Source organism: Pipistrellus kuhlii, unplaced genomic scaffold (assembly GCF_014108245.1).
Source record: "Pipistrellus kuhlii isolate mPipKuh1 unplaced genomic scaffold, mPipKuh1.p scaffold_m20_p_2, whole genome shotgun sequence".
NCBI classification, from domain to species: Eukaryota; Metazoa; Chordata; class Mammalia; order Chiroptera; family Vespertilionidae; genus Pipistrellus; species Pipistrellus kuhlii.
This window is the reverse complement of record NW_023425515.1, coordinates 142,572,106-142,584,242: the sequence shown is the minus strand read 5'-3', so window position 1 is coordinate 142,584,242 and position 12,137 is coordinate 142,572,106. Positions and strand designations below refer to the sequence as shown.

At 43.0% G+C, this 12,137-nt stretch overlaps 1 protein-coding gene across 1 annotated transcript in view; it reads left to right on the top strand.

Annotated features, from left to right (window-relative positions):
- The window catches only part of ST6GALNAC5 (ST6 N-acetylgalactosaminide alpha-2,6-sialyltransferase 5), a 155,493-nt gene extending 143,633 nt beyond the window's left edge, over positions 1-11,860 (top strand). The window contains exon 5 of the mRNA XM_036446844.2: positions 10,512-11,860. Within this exon, the coding sequence (XP_036302737.1) occupies positions 10,512-10,743 (232 nt within the window). The 3' untranslated portion in view covers positions 10,744-11,860. The remainder of the gene's footprint in view (positions 1-10,511) is intronic.
- The last annotated feature ends 277 nt before the right edge of the window (positions 11,861-12,137 follow it).

Below are 12,137 nucleotides of genomic sequence, written 5' to 3'. Positions count from 1 at the left end.
CCTTCGATGAGCCTTACCCACACTGAAAAATAATGAACACGGCAAAGCCTCTTAGAGTCAAAGGATTCCTGCAAACAGTATCTGTAACCAAAGAATAAAAAAGCAATATGTGTGTCAATTCCTCCACTGGTCTGATTGTTTCCACCCCCAAACTTTTTTTTTTTTGGGGGGGAGGGGGGGGTTGGCCTGCTCCTCCCAGCTGCTCTGCCTGGCTGTTCTCCAGCAACAGAGGTGTAGGCAGGGGGCCATGTCTTTATAAGCAAGTGAGGCTGGGGGTCCCCAGGTCATGGGGGCATGCTCTGACTGCAGGCAGCTGGAGAGAGGGAACTCTCCACCCAGGTCGGGCATTCCTACCTCCACAGCCCCAACACTCACACTGCCCAGTACACCCCCTTTTGTATTTATTTTGAAAGGAGGTGAGGATTGTATGTCATGCAGGATACATGTGTCATGATCTCTAGGCCTTAAAGAGGCAAGATAGCAACAGGGCCAAAAGTGGTAAGGGGAGGTTTTGTGAGAACAGAGCCTTTGGTGGAGCAAGGGCTAGTGAGTCCATTGGCATGTACACTCCCCATAGGCAGAGACTGTGTCTGCCTCCCGGCTGGAGCACTAGTGCTTTCTCCCCTAGAGGGGCAGCAAGGGATAGTTCTGTTCTGGCCGATAGCGATAATCCGTAAGTATTATATAAGTGAAAGGTCCTGTCCTTCACTACTCTCTTTAGTGCTGTAGTGAAAGGGTGCTGATGTAGGTGAAAGGCAGAAACTACTGCCTTTGAGAAAACTATCTGTGGAATAGACTGATTTCAGAAGGAAGTTTGGGATGAGGGGGTCTGGGAGGAGAGGTTGACCAGGGAACATATATGCATGTATGCATAGCCATGGACACAAACAATAGTGTGGCTTGGGTGTGCCAGGTGTGAAGAGGAGGGGGTCAATGGGAAGAAAAACAGCAACAACAACAAAATAAACAAAGGGAACATTTGTCATACTTTTAACAATAAAGATAAATTTAAAAAAAAAAAACAAAACTCTCTGACCTCATTGAGCCTTAGTGACCTTGGGCGAATTACGGAATGACTGTCTCAGAAGCCTGTACTTACATGTCTGTAAGATGGTGATGACAACAGTACTTACCTCAAGTGTTTATATAATAGTTCTAAGAGCTAAGAGGTGAGGAGTGCTTGGTGTAGGTTAAGCAGCCCTGGTATATGTTAAGCTGCATTCACTTACCAGGCAAAGGGGCTCACTCACCTATCAGTACATTTTAAGGAGATGTCCAGAGAGAGCACTAACAAATGGTGCTCAGAGGTGAGGAGGCCTGGCTGCTGGGAAGGGAAGGACAGGCATGACCTCCTACGTGAGCTGTGTCCCATTGCTCTTCACTATGGAGAACTGTTCTCATGTGGCCTCCAGCTGCTCATGGGACATCACCGGCTGTTCACCCCATTCCAGTACTTCCTACAAGTGCCCAGTTTCTCACTGGAATGAAGAGTTAGACACATGGGGCCAGATTTCAGCAAAAAGAGAGAACGAACTGTTCATTTAAAAAAAATTAACCTTTTTGGAACTTATGGCACGATTAGTAACCTCAGAAGAAGTCATTTACTAAATGGATCAGAGAGACAAAGAGACTTTCATTCATTCAGCGTCCGTGTGCTAGGCACTGGGGACTTAATTGACGATGAATGACACAGGGCCTTTGCCTTCAGTCACCTGAGTGTCATAAATCTGACTGTCACTTAAAATCCTTGGGCACCCCCCCTCCCCCCAAAGCTTTTAGAACAGAGTTTAAATGACAGTCAGATTTGTGATTCCCTAGCTTAGCACACAAGCCCTTTAGGACCTGGCTTCTGTGTTCACTTTAGTCTCATCGTCTCTGCTTCCACAGACGTGTTTTAGCCAGACTGAAAAATGCATAAAGGAGCTGTACCGGTCTCTTTGCCCTGAGCTTGGAATATCCGCCCCTTGCTCCAGATTACTGCTGGTTCCTTACTAAGAATATTAATGGCTGATTTTTTTTTCTGTACATACCGCATGCCCCCCCTCCTACACTTAATATGAATCCATGTGCCAATTCACCTAACCTTTATGATAATCCCATGAGATGAACGTTGTCAGTGTCATCATTTTACGTAGGAAGCTGAGAGACGTGAACCAGCTGGCCAGGCTTGCAGAGCAGATAGTGCAGAGCTAGGATTTCACCTCAGGTCTGCAGGACTCACTGTGTCCAATGCAGCAGGCCCTCCTTCTCCTCTCTCCCACCTCCTTGCTGAGTCAGACCCTACCTGGCCTCCTCCCCCCCGCCCCACCTCATTGGCTGGTTTCCCCATCTCCCTCATTTGCCTGCAGGCTCCTTAAGAGGAGGGGTCATGTCCACATGTGTCGCTTTAGCACTTGTCATTGTGTCTTGCACTTGCTATATATGTTAATATGGGTTGGCTTAATAGATGAATTTTAAAATCTCTCTTACCTTGACGATGTTTAAGAGACTGATTCTAAATTTATCTCAAGACCAAAAGTGTCGGGTGAGTAAGAAGTATAATTGCAAATGGCAAATTCAGATTTCAAGGGTCCTCAGAAGTCACTGGTGGCCTCCTGTTTCATTCTCCACCTGAGCCAGCACTGGGTCCTCCAACAGGGGCTCAGCATCAGGCATCAAAAGTTTGCCTTCACCAGACTCCAGGCTCATCCATGTTCAGAAAGCTGGAGAAAAATCCATCCCATGCTGCATCCCAGACAGCATCAAAATACACTAGTGTGTGGACCGGAGACCTTAAATCATGCCATACCCACACAGGAAGCCAATCCACTGTTCCTCAGTGGACTATAAATTGCAGTGGAAAGATCTGTTATCATTGCTTTCCAAATCGAGTATTTTTCATCTTGTTTTCCATTGTCAATTATTGGCGATAATAATGGGCCCAGCATTTAAATTCTATCTAATCATCTTATTTCTGGTCCTACTTAACACATTACCAAGTTTACAACTCTCCGCTACCCATTATTTCTTCAGTCTTAATTAGAGGAGTAATGACTCAGAGTGATCACTGTCATGGAACTAAATTAATATCTCATCTGTAATGTGAAGGACATCTCAAAGGCATCGTGAGTATCAGAGAGTTGATTCTGCTAGAATTATTAGTCTGTGAACATGAATAAAGCTGCCAGCATAACAGAGAACATTCCTGCACGGCCACAGTGCACACGTGGAGTCAGATGCTTTCAGAGGACGGGTAGGAAGTGGTGATGCACCTGTGTGGTTCACATTCTATGACAGTCTTTAAATATATTGTTGTCTTTCTTCTTTTTTAAAAAAATAAATCTTTATTGTTCAGATTATTACAAATGTGATCCCCTTCCCCCCCTCAATTGCTCCCCTCCACCAGGTTCCCACCCCACCCTCTGTCCTTTTCCCATCCCCCATTGTCCTCATCCATAGATGCACAGTTTTTGTTCAGGCTCTTCCCATATCCCCACTCCCCTTTTCCCCGAGAATCGTCAGTCCACTCCCCTTCCATACCTCTGATTCTATTATATTCACCAGTTAATATTGTTCATCAGATTTTTTAATTCCCTTGGTTTTTAGATTCACTTGTTGATAGTTACGTATTTGTTGATCATAATTTTTATCTTTATCTTCTTCCTCTTTTTAAATAACCCCCTTCAGCAATTCATATAATTCTGGTTTGGTAGTGATAAACTCTTTTAGCTTTTTTTTATTTGTGAAGCTCTTTATCTGTCCTTTGATTCTGAGTGATAGCTTTGCTGGGTAGATTATTTTTGGCTGTAGGTTCTTACTATTCATCACCTTGAATATTTCTTGCCATTCCCGTCTGGCCTGCTGATTGAGAAATCAGCAGACAATCGTATGGGTGCTCCTTTATAGGTAACTACCTGCTTTGCTCTTGCTGCTTTTAATATTCTCTCTTTGTCTTTTACTCTTGGAATTTTAATTATGATGTGTCTTGGTGTGGTCCTCCTTGGATTCCTTTTGTTTGGGGTTCTGTGGGCTTCCTGGACTTGTAAGTCTATTTCTTTCCTCAGGTGGGGGAAGTTTTCTGTCACTATTTCTTCCAGTATTCTTTTGGTATCTTGCTCTCTCTCTTCTTCTGGGATCCCCATAATTCTGATGTTGGTTTGCTTGAAATTGTCCCAGAGGTTTCTTACACTATCTTCAACTTTCTGGATTCTCTTATCTTCTCTCTTCTGCAGAGGAGTGTCCTCTGGCTCTTTGTATTCTAAATCTTTGTCTTGATTCTTGCGATCTTCCAGTCTGTTTTTAGGAGTTTGTATATTTTTTTTTATTTCAGACAATCTTTTCTTCATTTCTTGTTGATCCCTTATTATTTCTAGTTGCTCCCTTTTCATATCCTCATAGGTCTCATTTATTTTATCTGCCTTTTTTAGGATTTTGTTGAATAACCTTATAACTGTAGTTTTGAACTCAATGTCCAATCTTTTCTTTTCCTCCATCTCCTTCCTTTGTGTCCTTCTTCTTGTCTGCATTTTAGTTGTTTCCCTGATTTGATGGAATAGCTTTTGTGCTAGGTGTTCTGGTAGAGCCCAGTAGCACAGCCTTCCCAGTTTCCTGTGGTGGACAGTCTTGATGTAGCTTTTTGTGGGCTGTGTGTGCAGTCTTGTTGTTAAGCCTTGCTTATTGTTGGTATCACTGGGAAGCGTTGATCTCCAAGCCAATTGGCTGTGAGGATCAGCAGTGTCTCAGCTAAGAGGGCTTCTGTACTCCGCTTGGATAGGGCGGGGTCTCGGGGTGGTGCAGACAATCTTTGGTTTCCTGTCAGTAACTCCTTAGAAAAGTCCTTCACAGTTCCCGAGGTTCAGCGTGCCTTCTCTCTCCTTTCCAGATGGCAGAGCCTCCTCTCAGCCAGCTGTCTGGCGCTTCAGGGCAATGCCTCCCCGGTTTTCCAGTTCTAAATTCAAATTTGTTGTGGTAGGCTGCATTCAGGTGTCTACCCTATGCTGCCATCTTGGTTTCTCCTTTCTTCTTTCTTTACCATAATTCGTCCAGGTCTTGCCAGTCACTAGGGGTTTTCATTCCCTTCCTTTTCTCTCCTGTGGGTACAGCACTCCTGATATATTGTGAACTGTTATGGCACCACCTGAGCTTCCTGGGTGTTGGAGGGTAAGATCAGGTGACTCCCATTGGCTCTTTGCCCGAAGATGGGTAAACAGCTGCAATGTCTCGGTGCTCAGTGTGCCCCAAATACACAAGTATTCCACCAGCTTCTAAGGTGTGCAGCAGTTTACCTTCCAAAAGAGGCTCCAAAGACGAGGAACCAGGCAGCAGAATAAAGGTGGCTCAGTAGGTTTCATCAGCCTGAGGCAGATGTTTGGGAAGGCCTGTTTTAGGAACATTTTCTTCTGAATGCTACACGGTGTTCCCAGAGGCCCCCCTGCAAGCCAATTTCAGAACAACGCAGACACTTGACAGTTATTGATTTCACTCCCTTCCTCAAACATTTCCTGACTACCCAGTATATGCCAAGTGCCATGCCAAGAATAAGAAGAGTGCTCAGAGAGAGTGTCTAGAGAGAAGCAAAGGCATCATTCTTTCTTTATAGATAATCCAGCCACAAACCCAGAGAGCAGGGCTCACCTAGATCATATCTGGAAATGCAATTATCCTCCTTTGCTTGTTAATGTTATAAGGCTTTGTTCCAATTGTGCAGCTTAGCTTTAGAAGGTTGAAAAATGGTGCATGACAAACTCCCACTGCCATTAACATTAGTGGGCAGGATTGTCCATGAGCATGAGGCCTCTGCTTTGCACCCTAATCTGCTGCACCAACCTCAAGACACCTCTGTGGATGGGTACTTGGGAAAACTTGAAAGGACAAAGCTGTTACCAACCATGTGTTGCCAACCCCAATGGGAACCTGGGTGCCATTAGTACAGAAACCCACATGGTGAGACAGAAGTTTTTCCAAGACACAAAGCCTCACTCTTAAGAAGACAACTTTGGTCCAAAATTAGGCCCTGAAAGTTCTCCAATTGCTCTCTGTAAGAGTTTTCTCATTTGTAAAATAGCAATAATGACAGTACCTTTCTCCCTGGGGTGCAGGGAGGATTAGATAAGTTGGTCTATGTAGAGTGCTGAGCACTGGTTTTGAGGGTGAAAGTGCCAAGTCTAGCATCTTGGGTGGACTGTGGATGAGGCCACGTGCTTAAAGCCAGGCACTGGACTCCACCTGGGTGCCAAACAGTCGCCTATCAAATGTAGCAGGTATACTTACCTTAGATCCATGATCGGCAAACTGCAGCTCGTGAGTGTGGCTCTTCCACAAACACGTGGGCGAGCCTGTTTTGAAGAAGTGGCATTAGAAGAAGTTTAAGTTTAAAAACTTTGGCTCTCAAAAGAAATTTCAATTGTTGTACTGTTGATATTTGGCTCTGTTGACTAATGAGTTTGCTGACCACTCTCTTAGATGGATGGAGGGGTACATGAGGTAATGTAATTTAAGCACCAAGTCCTTTGCAGGTATTTAACTAAATCAGTCATTTCAAACCTGGCTGCATAGAAGAATCCCCTAAGGAGCTTTGTAACATTATTATATCTTTTTAATTTTATGTTTTGATCATCAAGTTTTAGACTTGCAAAAATAATACAGTTCTGGTATACCCTTCACCCAATTTTCCCTAATGTTAATATTTTGCATAATTATGGTCCAATTTTCAAAACTATGAAATTAACACCAGTGCAATACTCCTAACTAAACTAGACTTTACTCAGATTGCTGCAGTTTTCTTACTGATGCCCTTAACTCCTTGGAAGATCCAAACCCGGATGCCTTTGCTTTTCTTTGTCATGTGCCCTGAGTCTCCTCCCATCTGTGGCCTCAGTCTTTCCTTATCTTTTATGACCTTGATGTTCTTGAAGAATTCTGGTCATTACTGTAGGATGTCCCTTGCTTTGTATTTCTGTGACTAGATTTAGGTAACACATTATGGGAAAGGATATCACAGAAGAGATAAGCCCTTGGTATCTCATATCAAGAGGTACATGCTGTCAAAATGTCTCATTGCTGGCCATGTTAACCTTTATCACTTGGTCGAGGTTATGTCTGCTGAACTTACTCCTTGTAAAATCACTATTATCCCCTTTGACATTAATAAGTAGCTTGGGGAAATATATTCTATGCAAAAACCCATTTCTCCTATCTAAATCCCCACTAAAGTTCTATTCATTGGTGCATCTTGCCTGCAACAATTACTATGCGCTTTTAATGGTGATTCTATTCCCCCATTCTTTCTAGATTTGTTCATTGGAATTTTTCTCTAAGGAAATGCCATTTCATCTCCTTCATTTATTTAATTACTTGGTTGTTTATTGAGATCATCATGGACTCGTGGATATTTATTTTATTTTATGGGTTTTATAATCCAGTACTGTCATTATTTATTTTGATACTGAAACCTAAGGCACTTTTTTAAATAACCATGCCTGGGACCATCTCCAAGTCAATTAAATCTGAATCTAAGGAGGTGGAACACAGACAACGGTATTTCTTTAAAGCTCCCCGTGTGCGCTAAATGTGAGTTCTCTTACTCTCCCTACCTGCTTCCTTCATAAAGAAAAAAAAAATAAAAAATTCCTCCTCACATTTTTCTGCAGGATTAGCTCCTACCCTGGCCCTGGAGTACTGATGACGGGCTGCGGCCACTTAGGTGTCCGGCTCTGTGATTAGCTAGGGCCCCTGCCTCACACCTTCACTCCTTCAGCTCCCCTAGCCCCAAACAGAGACTTGGGGCCAGATTCTACCTTTACAACAGTGGCCTCCTGGTGTGGCATCTCTGCAGATATTTATTGTTGTTTCCACTGGGATCAGGTGAAGGAGGAAACAGCCACGGCAGCCTTTAGAAAGTCAGATTTGTTTGACCTTGAACTATGAAGGGCTTTCTGAATGGAAAGGTGGATTACAGCTGGGGTGTGGCTCTGCCTCCTCAGTCCCACAAAGCACGTGTCTGCCATTTGGACAGAATCCAAACCCCTGCTGCTTTTGACACCTTTGAGATCAAGAATTAAATTTACCAAATATGTAAATATAATTCTCTCTTTAGGTAATCAATATATAGCCAGATAGGGTTTCATTCAAAGCGATGGTCATCCTGAAAGAGAAAATTGATCCTCCAGCATCCTTCAGCTGGTTTCCAATTTCCCTCTATTCCAGGTGCCAAATCAATCTCATGGTTATTTTTAGAAACCTAATTGTTTCTTCAGTCCAGATTGATGCCAAGAATATGTCCAAAACTTAGAGGAATCAGATTTAAAGCTTGATCTGTACTGGATTAGAAGCTTAACCCCAAGTAGACCACAGCAGCATGAATTTGGCATGGTTTCCCAAATTGTGCCATGGGAGTTTAGGGAGATTTATCTCACAAGATTCCATTTCCTATCTTTTTATCATAGTGGTTGTTCCAACTTACTCTTTTCCTAGCATGCATTTTCGAAAACACCTTCTATTTAAGGAGACTCCAATTGATAGGGTAAGTAAATAAGTAATACCTTTCATAACTAGACAGGACAGTTGCTGGTGTTTCACTACCCAACATACAGATACTTACAAGACGGACATAGAGAGATGCAAAGTATTCATTCAGCACAGCATCCAACCCAGAATGAGGAATGTTTGAATGCTGCATGACCAAAATAAATCTCTCTTCCTGGAAGAACTTTAACCTCCAAGGAGAGGCAGCTTAAAGGTTTATTGTTGTCAGAGCCACAAACTCGACACCCCTCTTGATAAAATACTTCGATCCCTGACTCCGGTAGAGTTGCTACTCTAAAAGCCATTTGTGTATTGATCTCCTCCAAAGAAAATGAATAGGTGTCTAGCAGGACGAGCATCTTTGGGAGCCCAAGTTACTGTGATAGAGTCCTAGTGACCGGAAGGGACAGTAGGTGCTAAAAGGTGTTTTGCTGGAATGCCTGGCCCTTTTTTGTTTGTTTTTTGTTTTCTATGTTTTTTGTTAATCATCACCTGAGGTTATTTTTCTATTGATTTTAGAGAGAGTGGAAAGGAGGGGAAGAGACAGCAGAGAAAGAGGAACATTGATGTGAGGGAGACACATCGATTGGTTTTCTTCCACACTCACCCAAACCAGGGTAGGGGATCGAGCTTTCAATCAAGGCACCCTTCAGTCCACAGGCCAATGCTCTACCCATTGAGCCAAACTGGCTAGATGTGCCCGGCCCTTTTAAGAAGAGAGCTAAGAAGAGACTAAGAAGAGCATAGTCTCTGACCCCTAACTGGTTAGCTCAGGGTAGGAAGACTTATCTATTAATAGTTACCGTCTGGACTTCAAGACAGAAGAAGTAGAGTAGACTGACCTAGAATAAAAACCAGTCTGAAACCAGGGCTCTCTGGTTTTAGACATTTTAGTAACCCTACAACAAGGGCACACATTACCTTGAAGACATGAGCCAGTGTTTCTTGTTTGAAATGGAGACAGATATAGACATGAAGATGTTGGGACCATCAGGCTGCCCAGCAGGGACTAAGGAGTAGAATTAAGTACATTGTCATCTTTCTGGGCAACAGGAGGAAAATGAAGGCGTTGCGACTTCTGTCTTATTTCTCTTTCAAGCAATCAAATTAAGATCATCAGCCCTCCATTCTTGGAGAAGAGATTGTCTTTAGAGGCTTACTGTGTAGCTCTAGCTCTGAATACATTTCTTTAAACAAAAGAAATTCAAAAATTATTTATTGAGCACCTTCTAGGAATAAGACAAAGACCTGCCCTCATGAACAGACAATGAGCAAGGGAATAACAATGGCTTCAGACAGCTGTAAAAATAAATAAACCCGAGTGAGAGGGCTTGGAGGGGCGGGCACCAGGTACAGCCTCTCTGAGGGGAGTACATTTGAGTCCATCCTCAGAGGTGAGAGGAGTGAGCTGGGGAGAGCATGTTCCAGCCAGGTGATAGCCTCCAGTGCAAAGGCCTCAAAATTGGGACGAGCTTGGAGGGTCTGACAACCAGAAGGCCAGTATGATTGCAGCATAGGGACAAAGTCAAGTGGGTTAGGAGAAGGCTCTGTCTGGAAAGGAGTCAGGTAACTAATACTCTGTAAAGCCATACTCTTAGTATAATTGGGTGTCCCTGGACCATTTGGGAGTTGGAATGGAGAAGGGATATGACCTGTTTTATTTTACAAATATCTCTAGAGATGCTTGCAATTATAGACTGTATGGGTGCAAGAGTAGAAGTAGAGACTCTAGTTGGGTCTTGATAATATATAGTTTTTGAATCCCAAAAGCTGAAACATCCTACTGTACTGTTTGAATCTCTGTCTGATAATGATGGCCACTGCTTTTATTTCCCAGCATCAAAACCTCTCTGCTTGCTTATTGCTTAAACATCAGAATAAAAGCATTTGTTGAAATTCATTTAACTTGAAAATATGATTTGTGCTTATCAGCTTATTAAAGATAACACCTCAATCAGTCATAGAATTTTATTTTGGCTTTAATGACTTACTTCATCTTCCTTCTACAGGGAACCCCATCACCCTTCAGTCCCTTATCACTATTATGAACCTTTCGGACCAGATGAATGTACAATGTACCTGTCTCATGAGCGAGGGCGGAAGGGCAGTCATCACCGCTTCATCACAGAGAAACGAGTCTTTAAGAACTGGGCACGGACATTCAATATTCACTTTTTCCAGCCAGACTGGAAACCAGAACCACTTGCTATAAATCATCCTGAGAATAAACCTGTGTTCTGAGAAATGAGTGTGTCAGACCGAAACCCCAAGCACCCACCCCAGAACCAGACACCAGGCCACTGGACTTCCTGAGCCCCAGACACAAAAGAGGAGCAGAAGTGGCAGGAAATAGCTTCACTCCTCAAGAAGTACCCTGTGCAGATGCCTACGAGAAGTGACTACAAAACAGCGCTGCTGGCTTACAGGAAAATGCCAGAATTAATGCACTCTGACGTGTGTTCTCACTTTCAAAGAAGCAGACCTCTTCTTTCAATGATGCTGCCATGGTTACATTTTGGATCTCTTTAAGTATTGCCTTCAAAACTGAAACATGAGCAGCTCAACAGCATTTATTAGTTGTATTCCTTTATAGAAATGCCTTGTCAAAAGACATTTTTCTATCAAGGTGTATCCTGAACTGACCTATATAACCTTTGTCATCAGTTGGCCCCTGTGTGTGTGGTTTGTATAAAGCTGCCTGAAAGTGTCTCTGATGAGCACAGCTCCGTGGACTTTCCTAAAGCAAATGCCCAGTATTTATTTATGGAGAGTTTTGTAGTGTACTTTAGGCCAGTATTTTTATAGATTATTATGTGGTAATTTAGCCCTATCTTTGTTTAGGTAACGTATTCTAAGTCTTGAATCCTGAAAGACGGTTGGAAAGGCCTGGAGTCGGGTTGAGGAGTTGCTGTGCTCACAATGCTCATGGTCAGCGAGCGGGCAGTTCGAATTTCCGCTTGGAAATGTTGTCTCACATTTTTGCGAACCCTTAGGCTTCCAGAATAGCTATAACATTTTCCAAGGCGCAGAAATGCTCAAATGACAAAACTGAAAACCAAAAACTGTGTCATTAGCACAGAAAAATACTAAGAAGAGAAACTGAGAGATGGTTTCCTTCACTAATAATCGATGGAGTTCACTTAAGCCCAGTTTCCTCTTCGGCAGAATGATGTCACTGTACTATAATAGATGACCTCTTAACATTTCATTCCAAACCTGAAATTCTATGGGACTTTGAGCCATGTCAGGACCTTGAACTTGGAATGATGGGGCTCCCACAGTAGCAGGGGCCTTTTTAGGGGACCTTTCATATTGCCCTACTACCTATCTCCCTCTGGTGATAAAAAAAAAAAAAAAAAAAAAAAAAAAAAAAAAAAATTAAAAAAAAAACCATATGTTATCCCAAGTCCCCAGTAACTAAAATCTACTCCCGGCTTTGAGAGAGAGAGAGAAGTAAGAGAGAGAACTTCCATGGTGCTGCCTGACTATAAGAGCAAGGGACTGCACTTCTGTGAGTCTGTCAGGAGAATTCTCCCATCATACCACTCATTTATCCCATGAACTATTTAGATTCACACCATTCATCCCCTGATGTGGAGGAGTGTGAAGAACTTGTTTTATTCAGAGCCAAGGCC